Source organism: Drosophila takahashii, chromosome 3L (genome assembly GCF_030179915.1).
Source record: "Drosophila takahashii strain IR98-3 E-12201 chromosome 3L, DtakHiC1v2, whole genome shotgun sequence".
NCBI classification, from domain to species: domain Eukaryota; kingdom Metazoa; phylum Arthropoda; class Insecta; order Diptera; family Drosophilidae; genus Drosophila; species Drosophila takahashii.
This window is the reverse complement of record NC_091680.1, coordinates 33,827,189-33,848,752: the sequence shown is the minus strand read 5'-3', so window position 1 is coordinate 33,848,752 and position 21,564 is coordinate 33,827,189. Positions and strand designations below refer to the sequence as shown.

The following is a 21,564-nucleotide window of genomic DNA, read 5'->3' as shown; positions in this document are numbered from 1 at the left end:
TGTAATTAGTTCTCCATTTAACATGAAGGCTATAATGGCAAATCTCGGTCGTTCTCTATTACTTCCTATCTTTAAGTTCCAGACGTGTTGATTGTAGTTGTATCCCAACTACGGAAAGCTATCGGTAAATTTACGCCACTCTTTATTATATCGTACATTTTAATTTTTGCAGCATCACTGGGTGTTACATGAGGGATTTTCCAGCTAATATTAGTCATTTCCAAAACATATGTATGGTTTCCTTTGTTTTTAACATATACATCATCCAGATTTTTTTGTCAGCAAAAGTACAAGTTCATGCTTACAATTCAGTAAAACTTTTCTATAATCCTCATGCGGTTATTCCACTACATCGTTCGGATCATTCATTAGTACAATTTTTTCTCAGCCTATACGATTTTACGTAGGTGCGAGCAAGACAGATATATGTCAGCTGCAATGAGCAATTAATGAGCAAAATTTTAAAAACCGAAGGCCACCATTTTATTTTTTTTTGTATGAGCAAAATTGAATCTAAAAAGTACAATTTTGCTCATTTATTAGAGCTACTGTAAATCGGATCTTGCTCGCACCTACGTAAAATCGTATGGGCTGAGAAAAAATTGTACTAATGAATGATCCGAACGATGTAGTGGAATAACCGCATCAGCAAACCCCATTACATTTTTTAAGGGTAGCGAGAAATTAAAATTACCTTTTGTAATAATATCATTTCCACCACTCCATCCAGCATTTAAAAGTTTGCGACTATCCTGACGACTTTCCGATAGATAATTTTTAAGTGTGCTGCTCATGCCAACAAACCGTGTTCTATCAATTTCGTATCCATTTATTTCATATCTAATTTCATCAATAAAATTTGAAATACAATTATTGCGAAACATCGATATTATCAGTGGTGCTTGTACCATCGACTGCTACTCTCTTAACAACTCCTTGAAAATTAAGATAGCTTTCGTGAGGGAGTACATACAAGTGCTGATTTTGAATACGAATACGCATTTCATCATTTGCTTTAAATGATTGATGATATGAGGAATATGTATGATATTCCTTTTTCGAAATACTTTCATCTGAAAACGGTCTCTCACGAACATTTAAAATTTCATTCATTTTAAATGCTTCTTATTATTATTATTATCAGATTTGAATTTTGAAGCCCAGTGATTTTAAAAACAATTTGTTTTTTAATGTAAGACCCTTTCGATTTAATCCTGTTCCTTTAGCTTTACAACTGCTAGTGCGCGGTTGATGAAGTATACCGTTGCTTTTATTGTAAATTATCATTCTATTGCGCGAATATGTATGCGAATTGCTACGTTTTCACCACGCAAGTTCAATAAATCTCCGTTCTGATCAACGATATGTATTGAGAGAGTACTTATTTCTCTGCAGTTAATAGGTAAATAGATGAGATTGTGTGGTGTCACAGTCATTTTATAGCCCGGTGGAACCGAAATTGCAAACTCATGTAATATGTGATTTGGTATATTATCAACTTAAGAGCCTCTCACTATATTGCTTAAAACCAATCAAATGACCTATTGACCTCTCCTTATTAAAGTATAATCCTTTAACTTGTTGTAAATAAATTGAGAAATATCGTTGAGTTCATAGGAGCCGGTGGGAATAATAATAACTTTATGACCAATATGAAAGAGGTTGTTATTTACATCCACGTTGGGAATTGAGTTGTACATGTTAAACTCAACTAGCGCACACTCATATTTCCCGATTAATTCAATTGGTGGAAAATAAACTGTGTTTATAACGGAACTATTTCCATTCACTGATAGAGTCAATGATCTAACCATTTTGAAATCTGTTGTTCAACCCAAACTTATATTAAAATTAAAGAAGAATAAATTGGTCAAATCCTTTTCTATATCGTCCCTTATCAATATTGTCATCCTTACTTATAAATAAAAATCCATATTTATCCACCCAACAGTTTTGACAAATTTTCGTAAATATCTCATAATTCATGTCAGGGATGATATGATCCCGAAATATGTGTCGCATATTTAAATCATCCTGTTTAAACATAATAATAAGATGTTTTGATATCCGTGTATATGTTTGACATAAATAAAAAGAATCAATATTTTTGTGACGACCCATACAGAAATATGATTGAATATTATCTTGTTTCTCACAAGCCACATCGTCGAAAATCATGATTGAATTATTTTTTGCTTCGGTGGGTGGTAAAACAGTTTCATTCTAAGAGAATGTATGATATCCCATACCTTTAATCGGTTTTAATAGCTTTTCCAAGTAATCATATTTCGGTTGGTATAGACTCTTTGAAAACACGTATATATTTATAAATCTCAAACCATTTGGACTCTCAATTAGACTGATAATTACATTAGTTTTCCCGCAGTTGGATGGACCAACCACAAGAGCTCTAATTGTGTTTGGTAATAATTCACTGTGACGTGGTGGTTGTTTAACATTATTCACGTTCTCAATGTTACGAACAAGAATGTTATTTTTTTGCTTTATTAATCGCATCCTATTATAAATATGTTTATTCCGTGATAAATCTTCAATGAATAAAGACAATATATAATGGGGAATCGTTTTTATAATCACATCAGTCATTATTTACACCGTAAACGTGGAAGTGGTCTTATTAATAAGTTAATAGATTCTCTTCCGATTGAGTTTCACATTCCTGGATATAACTATTGTGGACCCGGTACAAAGCTTGCAGAGCGATAACAGCGTGGAGATCAGGGAATTAATCAGTTGGATGAAGCTTGCAAGGTTCACGATATGCCTATTCACAAAACAAGGATCTAAGCAATCGACATAGCTCTAAGAAGTTTTCCTTTAATCATTACTCTGACATATGGGCAACACTTTCTGTATCCGAGGCAGTTTGCTGAAAATTTACATCCATTCTATTCTGTGCACTGTCACTCTCTCTTTGTCTTTTAACAGGAGCATTTGGAGAATTATTGGAAGTTGATGCTTGGAAATTTAAGGGGTTTTGGGCCCTACCTTGATCTAAGTTCCTCCTACACTCTTGATAATTTCCCTGATTTTGAGGGGGAATTTGATTTCTATTTGGTGAACTTTGAGAAGTTGTTGAATTTGAATTATTATTATTCCTTGAATAATTATTATTGTTGTTTCTTCGATAACTATAGGAGTGGGAATTGTTCCTTTGATAATAATAATTTTGATGTGTATTTCCCGAATTCCTTCGACTATCGTTGCGCCTGGGTTTTTAATTATCAAAAGGGTCTGCATCCCAGTGACCTAGAATCATTGCTGCTTCTTTTAGATTGTTGTTATATCTTTTTTGGACAAGGAAGTATACAATCTATCAGGAAGTTTCCTTTCGATGCAATCCCTAATGGGTTTGTTTAAGGAGCTTGTGTAAATTAGCCTGTCTGTTGGATCTGATTCTAGTTCTAACATATTGTGTACATTTGATGATCTGGATTTTAGTTCGTTTACGAACTTACTGATGCTTCCTTGGTATGGGGTGTCGCGAACGTGCTGTTTGATGTCCTCGTATGGCCTGTGATCCTTGAAAGCTTTAATTAGGGCCACTTTTGCTGTTCCCCATGTATTCGACTTTTCCTCCTCGATGACTGCTTGCGCGGAATCGACGATGGTCCTCTCAATGGCTCCATAGATGATGTGGGTTTGGCGAACATCTTGAGTAGGGTAAAGTTGCAATAAGTACTCTACTCTGGCAGTATAGCGACTTAATTCCGATGGGTTGCCGTCGAAATAAGGTAGCTCTTTGATTTGTCCGATAAGCTGATTCAGATGCAGCTCAGACAACTGCAGTAGCACTGGTGGGTTTGCCATGTTTATATTTTGTTTTCAATATTGACACTTTTTTAAATTTCAAGCGCGTATTGACCGAATTGGATTTTTATTTTAGTTTCTGCGTGCGAAAATTACACATAGATTCTTTAGCGGATCTCGAAATTTGTCGGTTTCTATATTGACGGATTTTTCGCTGATCAGGACAAACTAGTCGTATAGTAATATCCTTTAGTTGATCAGTACCGATGACTTTTAAAATGACTTCAATATCCTACCGGCTGCGCCAATAAAATATTTGCACCATAAGTTTAATATGTAAAAAAAACTTTATTTAATTTAATTTTAAACTGGTTAAAATATTTTTTTACTTGGAAGAACACTGACTGTCTTTAGACAAGTCTCAAACTGAACTCGCTTCTTAGCTTAAACTTCTTTGATGATCATACCTCGGTTCTGAGCTTTAGAACTTTCTATGAGTAGAGTTAGCTTTAATTGAGTGAGTTTTAAAATTGCCCTTTGGATTGTTGATTGATAATGCACCGGCGACTCAATCCGATTGTTTAGTCTAAATCTTTTCGGGATTCTTTCTCATGGTAATTTTCCATTGAGGTTCTGGATGTTTAGTCTAAAGCTTGGGTACATTTGCAATTAGATATTGGCTGGTGGCGTACTAAGGTTATCTGAAGGGTGAATTCTGGGATGGTGTATGTGTGTGTAAGTGTGTGGGCGTATGGACATGTGCATAGAGTTATGTGGAACTATGGATATGTCACTATATAGCAAGATTTATATTCAATCTAAGTCGATTTGGCCAGGTGACAAGCTACGCATATAAAATATTTGAACTTAATTTGACCGATTGGATGAAACTGAGAGTTTTAATATATCTGCATAAAATAATTTACACGAGGAAACCAACTTATCTCTTTGAAGCATTAAGATTCACTTCCTGAAGAAGAGAAAATAACTTCATTCAAATAAGACACTAATCTCTACTTTCTGAAAGGCAGTTTTTGTAAACGCAATAAAGCTATGGAACCAGCTCACAAACCATTTAAAAAATATTAGTAGCGCCACGCAGTTTAAGTCAAAAATCACATTACACCAGTAGCGGATCCAGAATTTGTGGGGGGTTGCATACTTATTGAATACCAAAATTTCTTTAATTTTTCACACCAGTGGGAGTGATATATCACCCATATCACCCCCCGTCGATCCGCGCATGCATTTCACCATTACACAAAGCGACCCTTTTTCTTTAACCATTAATGATTAAGCGTAACTTTAAGAATTTCATTTAAGCTTCCAAACAACTACGTCAAATCTTTTTTTTATGTCTAATTTGTCCTGTGTCACTATCGCACTAATTATAGGTTATTAACTTGTAGCGTTGGGAAAACATTTTAAAATAAATTGAAATTGAAATTTGCGGCTTTCATTTTTTTATTAGTTTATGCAAAAAGAGACAGAGGGACAGTTGCATTTCGACTGGGCTATTTAATCTTATCATTTAGATTTTCTGGTACTACATTGTTTTTTTACGTCATTTAACTTCCACAGAACAAGCTACATATATAGAACATTAAAGTCCATTTTAAGTCCTTAAAATTTCCTTGGACATGGTCGTATGTCGTATGAAAGTTATTGACTCGAAGATAAATCTTGTTTTTATAATTTTGCAACATACCAATTGGTTCAAAAGATATGTGCATTCAATTATTGTTTTCGATTTTTATAAAAAAAATTGGAGAATAATAGTCTTATTTAAAATTTAAATTATAAAAATTAAAAATAAGACTTATATTGCAATCTTGTTTTTATAATTTTGCAATACACCAATTGGTTTAAAAGATATGTGCATTCAATTATTGTTTTCAATTTTTATAAAAAAAATTGGAGAATAATATTCTTATTTAAAATTTAAATTTTAAAAATTGAAAATAAGACTTATTTTGCAATTTTTATTATACAAATTATTTTATTATTATTATTAAATTAATATTATTTTATAATTTTTATTTTAAAAATCATAAAAATTACAATCCCTGAAATAAACTGTTCGTAAAAGCCAATGCGCTTTCTCGACTCCTTTAATTTATCTGAACGAGAAACAATGTGCTGTAAAGCGTGCTTTGATTATTCTATCAGCTAAGAACCCGGAAGCAAAAATAAAAGCTCTAGCTACCGGTATAAAAAGAACTAAAGCTCCACGGAGAAGCAGTCAGATTCTCAGATACGGCCGACAATAATACCAGTCGCGCACGAAGAAGTTCAAGACAGAATATGGTCTTATACCGACGGTAGAGGCTAGCCCGCGGAGTCCAATGCCACCAGGGGATAAGAACCCGTTTTCCTCTTCTACCGTCCTCGATAAGGAGACGTCTATAGATCAGCAAGGATCTGAAGAGTCGGACACCGCCGCCAATTTCACCCAAACCAGGGAGAAGATCGGAAAATAAAGACCTCTTCTGACAAGCGAACAATACTCCGATGACAGTTTCCGCAGCACTTGGTGATCTCCACGCTTTTGAATTTATAAAATATATCAAAGTAATGGTCGGGAAGATGAAATTAACATACAAGGCAAGTGCATTATAACCCCGAAAAAACACTAATTCACAAAAGTCAACCAGCCCATTTAAGTGCGATGTATGGAATAAACCAAGACGACATAAGTCCTCTCTAAGGCAAGACTGCCAAAAAACTAGAAAAAAACAAAAAACAGTACAGCAGCCAAGGCCCTAACCCGGTAAATAAAATTAGTTTAAATATAGTAGCTTACAATATAGCTAGAATACAAAATAAACGTATTTTTAGTAAATTCTTCTCTTTTATAGACACTTTTGAAATATTCCTGATATTTGAAGCTTTGGCCAGTATGAAACGTATTTTCCAAACCACAAGCTACACTGGATTCCCGCAACGCGGTCGAGGGGACGACAAGTTCTCGGGATAAGCATACAGATGGACCCTGGAGTAAGCTGCAGCTTTACAACACAACAATGCCACAATTACCACAATATCCTTGTCCTGTGCCCAAAACAAACTTTCCATACTGCCCGTATACCTGAACTGCAACCACTGGAAGCAAGATTTCGAGGAACTCAACAATTGGCAACGTCATGATAGTTGGCGACTTGAATGCGAGGACAGGAGAGCACCAGATCGAAACGGAGACTGGATCAACAAGACTGGAAGAGCCTGCGACAAAACAGCGAATGGAAATGGTCTTAAGCTAATAGATCTATGCGAAACCACAAATATGGCAATTCTAAACGGCAAAATGAGTGGAGATACGGATGGCAAATTTACTTTCGTAAGAGGACAAGCCAGCTCCGCGATAGACTATTGTGCTTTAAGAGGAGCCTGGCACCAGTGTTATGCCTAGTACTCACCTCAATCGAAAAGCCTACGAAATGAAAATCTTCATACAAATTTTTGATCAAGAAATTTTCCGCCTGTCATTTTTGTATAGAAATTTTCGTTTCGGTGCCTTTTTGATTGAAGTGAGTACTAGGCCTAACTGGACAGATTTTACATGGATCCAATGTAATACTTTTTTTAATTCCATTGGCCCATTTATTGTGAATACTTTTAATTTTTCATCTTGTTCCTCATTATTTCCAAAATTCTGCGTCAATATATTGATAGATGACCCTGTATCTATCATAACTCTAAGAAGTTTTCCTTTAATCATTACTCTGACATATGGGCAACACTTTCTGTATCCGAGGCAGTTTGCTGAAAATTTACGTCCATTCTATTCTGTGCACTGTCACTCTCTCTTTGTCTTTTAACAGGTGTATTCGGAGAATTATTGGAAGTTGATGCTTGGAAATTTAAGGGGGGTAAGGCACTGGTGGGTTTGCCATGTTTAATGTTTTATATTTTTTTTTCAATATTGACACTTTTTAAATTTCAAGCGCGTATTGACCGAATTGGATTTTTATTTTAGTTTCTGCGTGCGAAAATTACACATAGATTCTTTAGCGGATCTCGATATTTGTCGTTTTATATATTCACGGATTTTTCGCTGATCAGGACAAACTAGTCGTATAGTAATATCCTTTAGTTAATCAGTACCGATGACTTTTAAAATGACTTCAAGATCCTACCGACTGCGCCAATAAAATGTTTGCACCATAAGTTTAATATAAAAAAAAACTTTATTTTATTTATTTTTAAACTGGTTACAATATTTTTTTAGTTGGAAGAACACTGACTGTCTTTAGACAAGTCTCAAACTGAACTCGCTTCTTAGCTTAAACTTCTTTGATGATCATACCTCGGTTCTGAGCTTTAGAACTTTCTATGAGTAGAGTTAGCTTTAATTGAGTGAGTTTTAAAATTGCCCTTTGGATTGTTGATTGATAATGCATCGGCGACTCAATCCGATTGATTAGTCTAAATCTTTTGGGGATTCTTTCTCATGGTAATTTTCCACTGAGGGTCCGAAAAGTGTGGGAACGAACTGATAATGTAATTTGATTCGTTCTGGATGTTTAGTCTAAAGCCTGGGTACATTTGCAATTAAATATTGGCTGGTGGCGAACTAAGGTTATCTGAAGGGTGAATTCTGGAGTGGTGTATGTGTGTGTAAGTGTGTGGGCGTATGAACATGTGCATAGAGTTATGTGGAACTATGGATATGTCACTATATATATGAGAGTTCTGGATACAAAGGCTGGATACAAAAGTGGACGGGGAGGTAATTAATTATGCTAATTAGGGTAATAAATCAGGACAATGTGACAGGTGTGGGGGGTAATTAAAGTTAATGGGTGCGTGACGAGTGATCGTTAATTAGGGTCCACAATAGTTATATCCAGCTTTTGTATCTAGGATTTGTATTCAGGAATCAGGAATCCCGAAATTCGGTCCAGATTAATCGGGGGGGATATTACTGGGGTGTGACGGGTGATCGTTAATTAGGGTGATAAGTTGCTTATATCTAGGAATTGTATTCAGGAATTCGCCCCCCCCCGAATTTCGTTTAAGAAATCGGGGCTCTTATTAAGTGGGAAGAAGTTACTGGGGTGTGACGGGTGATCGTAAATTAGGGTCCACAATAGTTATATCCAGCTTTTGTATCTAGGAAATGGGGTGAAAAGAGGGGAGGCATTCTGCTTAAGTGGTTGACGAGTAGGTTGACGGGATCGAACGTGGGAGAAGTTAGAAAAATAGGGTGAAACGAGGGGACGGAATCTTGTTAAGCGGGTGAGAAGTTACTGGGGGGTGGCAGGTGATCATAGCGATATATTTGGGTTATCCTAGTTAATGGGGGAGAAATTACTGGGGTGTGCCGGGTGTCCTTTGCTTAGATTAAGAAAGTGTGGTGCTCACACGGGTACGTAATAGAATGTCACGGGCTGTTGTCACGTCCAAAAGAAACAGCTGAAAGCAAGCACCCTTGAAAATGGATCCCTTTGCTTGCCACTGAGAAACAAACTCCCACCCCAATAACAAAAAGAATATGTAAATTTTAAATTCAAGTATATTTTTATTTTTTTAACTTTTTGACCTGAAAGAAATAGCTGAAAAAATCACCCATCCCCCAAACAAAAGAAGATACAAATTTTAAATTCAAGTATATTTTTATTTTTTTTTTTTAACTTTTTGACCTGAAAGAAATATCTGAAAACAAACACCCATCCCCCAAATAAAAAAAAATGTTAATTTTAATTTCAAATATATTTTTATTGTTTTATTTATTTTTTATTTGTAAATTTAAGGTTAAGATTTTTGTTAATTTATTAATCCACTTTGTCTGTTATCCATTGTATATGAATAAGTGTTAGACCATAGTTCCATTGCAAAAATTTAAAATATTGTGCGCCTTATTAAGAGCACAAATACCGCTTTTAATATGTATTGAGCAAAATGGGAATTGGTTTATGTTTACGGTGTTTAATGGTGGGCAACCCAATTCCTCAGCATCTCTTATGTGCGGTAATCTGAGAAAGATTTCTAGAAAACGTTTCTTTTCAATTCCCTTGCATAAAACCACCTTTCCCGCAGTGATTTGTTTAATATATTTTCTTGTTTGCTTAAAGTTGTTTATTCCATCGTTCCAAAATATTTTATGATGGTTTTTGGTGAGCCAGAGAGCAGTTGTTCGGGACTTGTTATTAAGACGAGTGAAATCAAATGGAGGTTGTATAACGAAATTATTGTTAAACTTATTTTCTTTGCTAAAGACAACTTGTCGTTGTTATCAAAAATCCTTGTACATCAATTGCAACTAGATCTTTCTCCATTTTATGTGGTTGATATATGATAGACAATTCTTTGAACTAACCCACTTAAAGGACTATACTCAACTAAACGATCGTGAATAAGGAGACAATATGCTTCAGTGTTTTCATTGTTTGCTTTTTTCAAATCGATTGAAATTCTCACGTCGATAGGTCCCGATTTACCTGTTTCATTTTGATTTGAAAGGTCAACTACAATAATAGGTTTACTTTTAACTTCTGCCGGTGATAAAAATGGTTCTGCAGGGCGGTTGTAATAACTCTCTTGAAACATTGCATACATATCATAAAGGTGAGCATATTTTTCATTTTCAAAGTTTACAATTAAGTCATCATATGGATACGTTTCTGAATTCAAGTGGGATTTCAGGTTGGATAAATTATTTGTAATTAGTTCTCCATTTAACATGAAGGCTATAATGGCAAATCTCGGTCGTTCTCTATTACTTCCTATCTTTAAGTTCCAGACGTGTTGATTGTAGTTGTATCCCAACTACGGAAAGCTATCGGTAAATTTACGCCACTCTTTATTATATCGTACATTTTAATTTTTGCAGCATCACTGGGTGTTACATGAGGGATTTTCCAGCTAATATTAGTCATTTCCAAAACATATGTATGGTTTCCTTTGTTTTTAACATATACATCATCCAGATTTTTTTGTCAGCAAAAGTACAAGTTCATGCTTACAATTCAGTAAAACTTTTCTATAATCCTCAGCAAACCCCATTACATTTTTTAAGGGTAGCGAGAAATTAAAATTACCTTTTGTAATAATATCATTTCCACCACTCCATCCAGCATTTAAAAGTTTGCGACTATCCTGACGACTTTCCGATAGATAATTTTTAAGTGTGCTGCTCATGCCAACAAACCGTGTTCTATCAATTTCGTATCCATTTATTTCATATCTAATTTCATCAATAAAATTTGAAATACAATTATTGCGAAACATCGATATTATCAGTGGTGCTTGTACCATCGACTGCTACTCTCTTAACAACTCCTTGAAAATTAAGATAGCTTTCGTGAGGGAGTACATACAAGTGCTGATTTTGAATACGAATACGCATTTCATCATTTGCTTTAAATGATTGATGATATGAGGAATATGTATGATATTCCTTTTTCGAAATACTTTCATCTGAAAACGGTCTCTCACGAACATTTAAAATTTCATTCATTTTAAATGCTTCTTATTATTATTATTATCAGATTTGAATTTTGAAGCCCAGTGATTTTAAAAACAATTTGTTTTTTAATGTAAGACCCTTTCGATTTAATCCTGTTCCTTTAGCTTTACAACTGCTAGTGCGCGGTTGATGAAGTATACCGTTGCTTTTATTGTAAATTATCATTCTATTGCGCGAATATGTATGCGAATTGCTACGTTTTCACCACGCAAGTTCAATAAATCTCCGTTCTGATCAACGATATGTATTGAGAGAGTACTTATTTCTCTGCAGTTAATAGGTAAATAGATGAGATTGTGTGGTGTCACAGTCATTTTATAGCCCGGTGGAACCGAAATTGCAAACTCATGTAATATGTGATTTGGTATATTATCAACTTAAGAGCCTCTCACTATATTGCTTAAAACCAATCAAATGACCTATTGACCTCTCCTTATTAAAGTATAATCCTTTAACTTGTTGTAAATAAATTGAGAAATATCGTTGAGTTCATAGGAGCCGGTGGGAATAATAATAACTTTATGACCAATATGAAAGAGGTTGTTATTTACATCCACGTTGGGAATTGAGTTGTACATGTTAAACTCAACTAGCGCACACTCATATTTCCCGATTAATTCAATTGGTGGAAAATAAACTGTGTTTATAACGGAACTATTTCCATTCACTGATAGAGTCAATGATCTAACCATTTTGAAATCTGTTGTTCAACCCAAACTTATATTAAAATTAAAGAAGAATAAATTGGTCAAATCCTTTTCTATATCGTCCCTTATCAATATTGTCATCCTTACTTATAAATAAAAATCCATATTTATCCACCCAACAGTTTTGACAAATTTTCGTAAATGTCTCATAATTCATGTCAGGGATGATATGATCCCGAAATATGTGTCGCATATTTAAATCATCCTGTTTAAACATAATAATAAGATGTTTTGATATCCGTGTATATGTTTGACATAAATAAAAAGAATCAATATTTTTGTGACGACCCATACAGAAATATGATTGAATATTATCTTGTTTCTCACAAGCCACATCGTCGAAAATCATGATTGAATTATTTTTTGCTTCGGTGGGTGGTAAAACAGTTTTATTCTAAGAGAATGTATGATATCCCATACCTTTAATCGGTTTTAATAGCTTTTCCAAGTAATCATATTTCGGTTGGTATAGACTCTTTGAAAACACGTATATATTTATAAATCTCAAACCATTTGGACTCTCAATTAGACTGATAATTACATTAGTTTTCCCGCAGTTGGATGGACCAACCACAAGAGCTCTAATTGTGTTTGGTAATAATTCACTGTGACGTGGTGGTTGTTTAACATTATTCACGTTCTCAATGTTACGAACAAGAATGTTATTTTTTTGCTTTATTAATCGCATCCTATTATAAATATGTTTATTCCGTGATAAATCTTCAATGAATAAAGACAATATATAATGGGGAATCGTTTTTATAAACGTGGAAGTGGTCTTATTAATAAGTTAATAGATTCTCTTCCGATTGAGTTTCACATTCCTGGATATAACTATTGTGGACCCGGTACAAAGCTTGCAGAGCGATAACAGCGTGGAGATCAGGGAATTAATCAGTTGGATAAAGCTTGCAAGGTTCACGATATGCCTATTCACAAAACAAGGATCTAAGCAATCGACATAAGGCAGACTCTGAATTAATTAACAAGGCTTGGGAGCGAGTAAAGGCGAAGGATAGTTCTCTTAAGGAGCGAGCAGCAGCATATTTTGTAACTTATATTATGAAAGCAAAGAAACATTTTGGAATGGGCGTTCGGAAGCGAAATAAGAAAAAACAGAAGAAGAGGAAGCGTAGGAGGATGAAAATAAATAGACTATCATCTGTTGTAAGAGAAGCGAGTCGGGAATTGAAAAAACGAAAACCCCTGGATGTGGTTAATGCAATTAAAATTGCACGTAAAGCAATACATAATTCAATCGGATCTAAGAAAAACGTTAAAGTTCCTCGAATAATTAATATTCCCAAAATGGGGGGTTTTTTACCACTGGTACCCATCTTAACTGCATTAAGTGCTATAGGTAGTTTAGCTTCAGGAACTTTTAGTGTAGCAAAATTAATAACAAACGCAAAAATTGCTAAGCAACAGCTAGAAGAAAATAAAAGACACAACCGAAAGATGGAAGAAGTTTCCGTTGGTGAAGGTCTATACTTAAAACCCCATAAAAATGGTTACGGCTTATACCTAAAACCATACAACAGTCGTGGTGGGAGAATGAAGAAACAAAAAAACTAATTGGTCAGCTACCCAAAAGAGCATTAACAAATATAGATATAATGGAATTTGCTCAAAGAAATATACCGCATTTTAGGGGCGTGTTTATGAGAGACTCTCTCCCTAAAACACCTAAAAATAATGAGAGTGGAGTGATTAACTTGGGTGACTCGAAATCAAGGGGTACACATTGGGTAGCTTACCACAAAAACAAAAACAACATATTCTATTTTGATAGTTTTGGAAATTTACAACCACCAAAAGAAGTTGTAAAATACTTAGGGGATAAAATCAAATATAACTATGAACAGGTACAACGTTTTGGAACATACAATTGTGGACACCTGTGCATTAAATTCCTGCTTTCATTCAAATAAAGTAACTGATTTAACGACTTTTAAACAACAAGGGTGGAAAAACAACAAGGGTGGAAGAACAAAATGGGTGGAAAAGCAACAACCTGTTGCTATGGAAATCTCGGTCTGAGAACTGGTATAAAATGAGCTCGGAAATCGTTTAGACTTTACAGTAAGAACTTTAACATTAACTTGTCAAGTCGATCAGCTTGCTTCTCATTTAAACCACCTTCTTCAAGGACAAACTTCAAACTAACAACAACATCATGAATCAACCAATTCCATCAGAAAGTGAGCTGGACGCCATTATGGAGAAGGAAATTCTTCGAGGCGGGGTTTTAAAGGAGTTCAACACGCGAGCATTGAAGCTATCACAAAACAAGATGGGTATAAACGTCAGCTACCCAATTATTAATGCGCAGAGGAAGAAAACTGTTTATGGGGACTCCATTGCCTTGGAACTTGATAAATATATTCTATATCTACCTAAGAGATATAACACTATGAAAGATGGTCATCCTAAGTTGCTCAAGGACAAGGAATATCGAGTTATAAAAAGAAGCAATGATTCCCTGCAACTAGAGTTAAATACAATTGTTTAATCCACTTATCACTTTGTAATTTTTATAACATTTGTACATAATCATTTATTATACTCAATAAAACATGCACACACCCACATTAAATTCTTTTATTTGAAGAGGAAATGTAAACAAAATGTAAAATGTAAACTGCATCAACAGTAAAATGATTCTTTTTCAGCCAAAAATAAAATCATATAAATATTATTTATTTATATATATTATTTATTAAATAATATATATATTATATATATTATTTATTAAATAATATATATATTTTATAACTTTCATTGGTATGAAATGTAACACTGTAAAGTATAGTTCATAAACTGGTATTACATCTTTTGTGCTGACGGTGGTGAAAGTTTTGAAAGTAGCCAAAATGAGTCAATTTATTTTAAGTCAGCTTACTAAAACGAGAAATACATTAAAGAAAAAGTTCAATGATCTAAAACATTTTAAATCACAAAATGCAGTAAACATCAATTAAGGTATGATGACGATGATGATCATGATTACGATTATGATGATAATCATAGCCGAAATGAAGAAACAAAAATTTATAATGATGATGTTACCAGTGACTCAGATGATAAATTTTTTTCACAGTCACATATTGAATTGGGATCACCGCTAGAAACACCGCTAGAAACACCTTTAGAAACACAGCTAGAAAAAGAAGCAGATGCAAGCAGTCTAATTCATGCAGACTATGATTTTAATATTAGCAGTCTATCGAGAAATAAAGTTCTGGACAATGCTTATGGACCTAGAAAAAGTTCATCAACCCCCAAATCCTTAAATTTGGGGAATAGTGAATTACATATAAGTCATAATAAAATTCAATTATCAAGTGGTAGCACGTGGGATTTGACTCCTGGGCTTTATTCTCTGATTGTTCATAATAAACCCACACAATTCAGTGCCACAGACTTGAAAAATTTTAAAGATATCATTACTGAGACAAGTGCACATAGAATAGATTTTGATCCAAATAAGCGAATAAAAGGAACCAGAGGATACAAGTATACAAACATTATTAAAGAGTTAATGAACAATGAAAATATACTTCCTTCAGCTATATCCACCCCAATTCAATCAAAACAAAAAAAAATTAAATAAAAAGAGATTTGGATACATGTCCCTACAAAGAGCAAAACCCAATTATATTTATTGGGATGACGTCAATGAATTAGTTGAAAGATTGCAGCTTTTAATAGCTTCAAAGTCCGCTGGCAACACTAATCACAATAACGAGATCATGTCTATAATAGAAGAACTGCGAGAGGCTAAAATTATAAATTAATTGAATAAATAAGGTTCACAAACTTTAAATTACCTTATAAACAAAATGTCTGTAGACAAGTTTGGTCACTTTTCAGGCGAAAAAGAGCACACAGATATTTTAAAAAGGGATATTAAAACTGTTGTGGGGTTGTACATTGATGGCGACGAAAACCTGAATACCCAACAGAAACGAATTAAAAATTGTGGGAACCCAATAGATTATTCGGATGCAACGACGTACAAATATGTCGATGAAAACTTGGAGACGTTAAAGAGAGACCTTAATACGAAAATAAATACATCCCTTAACCGAAGACTTTCTAAAATAACTTCTTTGGAAAATTTAGTTTAAGTTAATAATGGGAGGGTTGATAATGTTGATAAAAACCTATCCAATATGGTAACAAAGATTAATAGTATTGAGAGCTATGTTTATAAATATGTTACTCAACCGAAATTAGTTTTAAAATCACAGACAGTTGAAATAGAAGGTACTGCAACTCCAATAGAAAGAAAGTTCTACTACCAAAAAAAAAATATGAGTGATAAATTGGGTATTTTTTATTCAAAGCTTAACGGAGGATATTTTTATATTTTGACTGTTGTGGATTGTTTAAGTAAATATGCCTGGGGAGAAGCAATAAAATCAAAAAGCGCTAAAGATGTCTCAATGGCAATGGAAAAAATTTTCAAATCTGGACGTGGAACACCAAAAAATTTACAAACGGATGATGGAACTGAATTTTTTAACAACCAATTTAACGCGTTAATGAAACAATATGGAATAAACCATTATTCTACCTATTCAATTGTAAAAGCTTCAATTGTGGAACGCTTCAACAGAAGTTTGAAGGAACTTATGTGGCGTAAATTTAGTTTTAGCAAAACATACAAGTTGGTTGATATGTATAAAAAACAAGAAAGGAAGCTAGCTTCGGCCAGCCGAAGCTTATATACCCTTGCAGGTAGTTCCTATTAATTTACAAATCGCAAAAATGTTAATTTTCTTATTATTTCTCATTAATTTTGCGTTCGTTTCAATGGCAGCTATATGATATAGTAGTTCGATTTTGATAAAATTAAAATCGAAATTCGAAAATATTTGAAAAGAGTTATATCCTAGAGTAGAAGAGAATACAATAAAAACCAACGAAGCAATAATTTATTTCCTATTATATTCCCATTAATTTTCCGATCGTTCCTATGGCAGCTATATGATGGACGACTATCGTCCGATTTTGAAAAAATTTTATTCGAAGTTCAGAATTAGATAAAAAACAAGAAAGGAAGCTACCTTCGGCCAGCCGAAGCTTATATACCCTTGTAGATAAAGTAATGCTCACTCGGTGCAGTTCCAGGAATTCCAGATTCAGCGTTTCTATTTTAATTTTGTTTATACATAAGTAGTCAAGAATCAAAACGCCTACTTCCTACAAAGTTACAATGAATTTTCTTATATTTGTTCGAATATTCCTATGGGAGCCTTAAGATATAGTGGTCCGACATATGTACTACCTGCAATAGAAAGAAGACTTTCGGGAAAGTTTCATCGCGATAGCTTTAAAACTGAGAGACTAGTTCGCATAGAAACGGACAGACGGACAGACAGACAGACAGACAGACGGACAGACGGACATGGCTAGATAGACTCGGCTATTGGTGCTGATCCAGAATATATATACTTTATGTGGTCGGAAACGTCTCCTTCATCCTTCATCTGACTGAAATTATAATACCCTCTACAAGGGTATAATGACATTTCCAAAAGTGGGATGTTATAGGCTCAAAATCACCCAAGATATAATTTTTTTACATTTTTCTTCCCGATTGTTCCTAGGAGAGCTATATGATATAGTTGTCCGATCCGGCTCTTTCCGACTTATATACTACCTGCAATAGAAAGAAGACTTTTGGGAAAGTTTGATCCCGATAGCTTGAAAACTGAGAGACTAGTTTGCGTAGAAACGGACGGACAGACGAACAGACGGACATGGCTAGATCGACTCGTCTAGTGATGCTGATCAAGAATATATATACTTTATGGGGTCGGAAACGTCTCCTTCACTGCGTTGCAAACTTCTGACTGAAATCATAATACCCTCTGCAAGGGTATAATTAATTGATATATACAACAAAAGACCACATAGAACAATTAAGGTCGCCCCAATAGACGTCAATTCTTCCAATGAAAAACACATTTTGAAAACAGCCTACAATCATCTCTAAATGTTTAGTGTGGGGAAATTGCGTAATGGAGATTATGTACGCATCAGTAAATATAAACATGTGTTTGAAAAGGGGTATACACCGAATTGGACTACAGAAATTTTTAAAATAATAAGTGTGAAAAACACATACCCTACCACATACTTGTTGGAAGACTTTGAAGGTACTCCAATACAAGGTGGATTTTACAAAGAAGAATATATACTAATCAACTCAGCAACAGAAAAATAAATATGTTCAGACCCGCATGCACATGTAACAGCTTATGTACAAATTCAAAAATAGTCTCCAGCCAAAATCCCTCACCACCCTACGTATACAAAGTCAAAATAGTTTCCACATACGCACACGCAAAGTCTTCGAAGGTCATCCAATACAAGTGGATTCTATAATTATGTTCAGACTCGCATGCTCATGTAAGTACACATCATCAAAAATAGTTTCCAGACACAATCGCCCGCATCGAAAGGCCGCACCCTACGTATACAAAGTCAAAAAATATTTTCCACATACGCACACGCAAAGTCTGATAGAATGTTCTGCTTTCTGTGGAGGGCGTGTGGAGGGCGATAAGAATGTTCTGCTTTCTGTGGAGGGCGTGTGGAGGGCGATAAGAATGCTTACTCAAGGTTGGTATATATTGTTTCTGTTTTGTTGGACTGGTTCGCCAGCATATTTATGAATGAATGCCCCATCCCTTTATTCGTTTACATAAGAGTTATATACTGAAAATACTAAATAAATACCACTGGGGCGCTTATGATTTTTTCAGTAGCGATCGCAAGCAAGACAAGACGCTGAAAAATTGCAGCTCGAATTGCTCGTAAAAAAGTGAAAAATTTAAAACTCAAACTTTGTATTGTTTTTCTATATGTTTTATATTTAATTTCAGAAGCAACAACAATGGCAAGCAATATTACAGAAGAGAGGAAACTAAAAAAAGATGAAGACGACGAAGCACCACAAGGTAAATACCAATATCAATAACAATCACAAAATACATTTTTTTTTCCTTTTTCGATTTTTGTTAACTTTTGTTATGATATTTAATTTCAGAAACAACAACAACAGAAGCAACAACAACAGAAGCAACATCATCATCAACAGAAGCAACATCATCATCAACACCCCCACCAGCTAATTTTCAAATTTATGATGAGTACAATGATTTGTCGTCACCCTCCAAGCAATCATTGACGCCACTAAATGAAGAAGATGGTAATAATGATAATGTAAGTAAAGAGTCAAAAATTTTAAATATAACAGAGAAGCGTAGTGTAGAAAAAAAATATTCTTTTCTTAAAAAAGAATTGTTAGAGAAGTTTAAATCAGACTTGCTTGAAAGGGAAAATAGAAAGGGCGGAACTATTGTAACAGGAAACAGAGGTTTCGATAGATATTATAAACTCGGTTATAAGGACCTTTTCACTTTAAGAATCCAGTGTCATTACGTTTCAAAAAGGTTAAAAAAACATTCCCATCTAGAGATGTATAAGATTCAAATAAACTGTGTAGAAATTTATGAAGAATTATTTTACTATCCACTTCTACCAAAAACAATAGATTTACCACCTTCACCCAAGATAAGTAAAAGAGAGGTTATAACAATTGAGGAACTAGACTTGAGTGGTATAGACTCTGATGGGGGAAAATTATGTCTATTAGAGTGTAGCGAGTTGTTGAACCGCAACAACTTTTATATGAATTAGGGATAACATATTACTTATTTATTTCAGAAGGATAAAAAAATTCCTCAAGGAAATAAAATAATAAACAAAACAAAAGGTAAGTTAATTTACTTTAGTATATATTATTTCATTTCATTAATTCGTTTTTATACCCTTGTAAAGGGTATTATAATTTCAGTCAGATGTTTGCAACGCAGTGAAGGAGACGTTTCCGACCACATAAAGTATATATATTCTTGATCAGCACCAATAGCCGAGTCTATCTAGCCATGTCCGTCTGTCCGTCTGTCCGTTTTTATGCGAACTAGTCTCTCAGTTTTAAAGCTATCGCGATGAAACTTTCCCGAAAGTCTTCTTTCTATTGCAGGTAGTACATATGTCGGAGCGAGCCGGATCGGACCACTATATCTTAAGGCTCCCATAGGAATATTCAAACATATATAAGAAAATTCTTGTTAATTTGTAGGAAGTAGGCGTTTTAATTCTTGACTAATTAAAAACAAAATTCAAAAATAGGAACACTGAATCTGGAATCCCTGGAACTGCACCGAGTGAGTATTGCTTTATCTGCAAGGGTATATAAGCTTCGGCTGGCCGAAGGTAGCTTCCTTTCTTGTTTTTTTCTCATTTCAGTTGAATATGTTCACCTTTTAGGATCTAACGTAGTTTCAGTAAATTCAATTTCTAATAATATTTCTAGTTTTAATTTAACTGATGATGACATCACACAACTTTATCACCAAAATATAAACATTAACTTAAGCAATAGCGATGAGAGTATTGAAAATAATAAAATTACTCCTGAACAAGTAGAGTTGGGTTATTATCTAAAACAGATAGGGAAAAAAAACGAGGAAGAAAAATCAGCTGAAGAAGAAGATGAACCTGTTCAAGACAGGGATTCTGAACCTAAAGCTAAAATGAACCCACATGAATTAGAACTGTGGAATTATCTATATGGGCAACGGGTACAAAACCAATCAAATAAAATATACTCACCCAATTTATAAAAAATTTCAAAAAAAAAAAAAATTACAAACACACCCAAATATTTTATATTTAATACTCAATTTATTGAAATGTATTTGTTATTCGTTCAACTTAATGTTATACTAACAAAATATAAGCATTTATATATATATTGCTTAAGATTTATATAAATTTTGTTAATTTTTATTGTTCAACACATTTTATCAAACTTACTAATTAAATAATTATTTTGCATCGTTAAATCTAAAATTGTTTCTGTTTTTTTGGGATCGGGGGGCAATTCATTGTAAAACATTTCAAGTTCAAGCGACTTGTAAAGTAAATCATGTTCAACTTGAGTAAAGTTTTTTGTTGCTCAGTCTGGAATTCAAGACTTTCTATTTCATCTACCTGTCTCCCCAAAACAAGTGACTCTCCCTCAAGGATTTGAACATTTGATATGAGTTCCCTTTCTATTAAACCCTTATGATGATAAGGGAGTGTAGACATTTTATCACCCTCAACTTTTCTCTTCGTATCATTACCATCGAGAATTATTTTTGTTATTTTGTAAGTATTTATGGTATGATTTTTAGATCTAAAAACTGACATGCCGCCATACATTCGATTTTCAGTGAAAAGAACCTTTTTATATTTTTCAATATCTAGATACTCTAGTACTGTTCTCGTTACTCCCTTAGATTTCATAAACGATTTGTCCATAGAATCAAATTTATAACAATAAACCTTAGGACGGAGACCAACAAACTCTGACATTGGTCTACCATGAGGCTCATCTTTAAAATACCGCTTTATTGCATATTTTAAAATTATATAAGTTGGCTCTTTTTTTTCGGAATAACCAGATGTATCAAATTTGAATTCTATATCATTCCGAATATCTCTATAAAAATCTTCAGATTTAATCAGGGACCGTAACTGTTATAAGTTTTATTT

General features: G+C 34.0%; 2 protein-coding genes across 5 annotated transcripts in view; one reads left to right on the top strand and one right to left on the bottom strand.

Moving 5' to 3' along the window:
* Positions 1-21,564, bottom strand: part of nvd (cholesterol 7-desaturase nvd) — a 368,336-nt gene that overhangs the window by 187,028 nt on the left and 159,744 nt on the right. The window lies entirely within an intron of this gene.
* On the top strand, positions 18,843-20,687 carry LOC138912935 (uncharacterized). Its single transcript, XM_070214958.1, has 4 exons — positions 18,843-18,917; positions 19,007-19,182; positions 19,687-19,735; positions 20,272-20,687. Exons 1-4 carry the CDS (start codon positions 18,854-18,856, stop codon positions 20,646-20,648), a joined length of 666 nt encoding a protein of 221 aa, XP_070071059.1. The 5' UTR covers positions 18,843-18,853; the 3' UTR covers positions 20,649-20,687.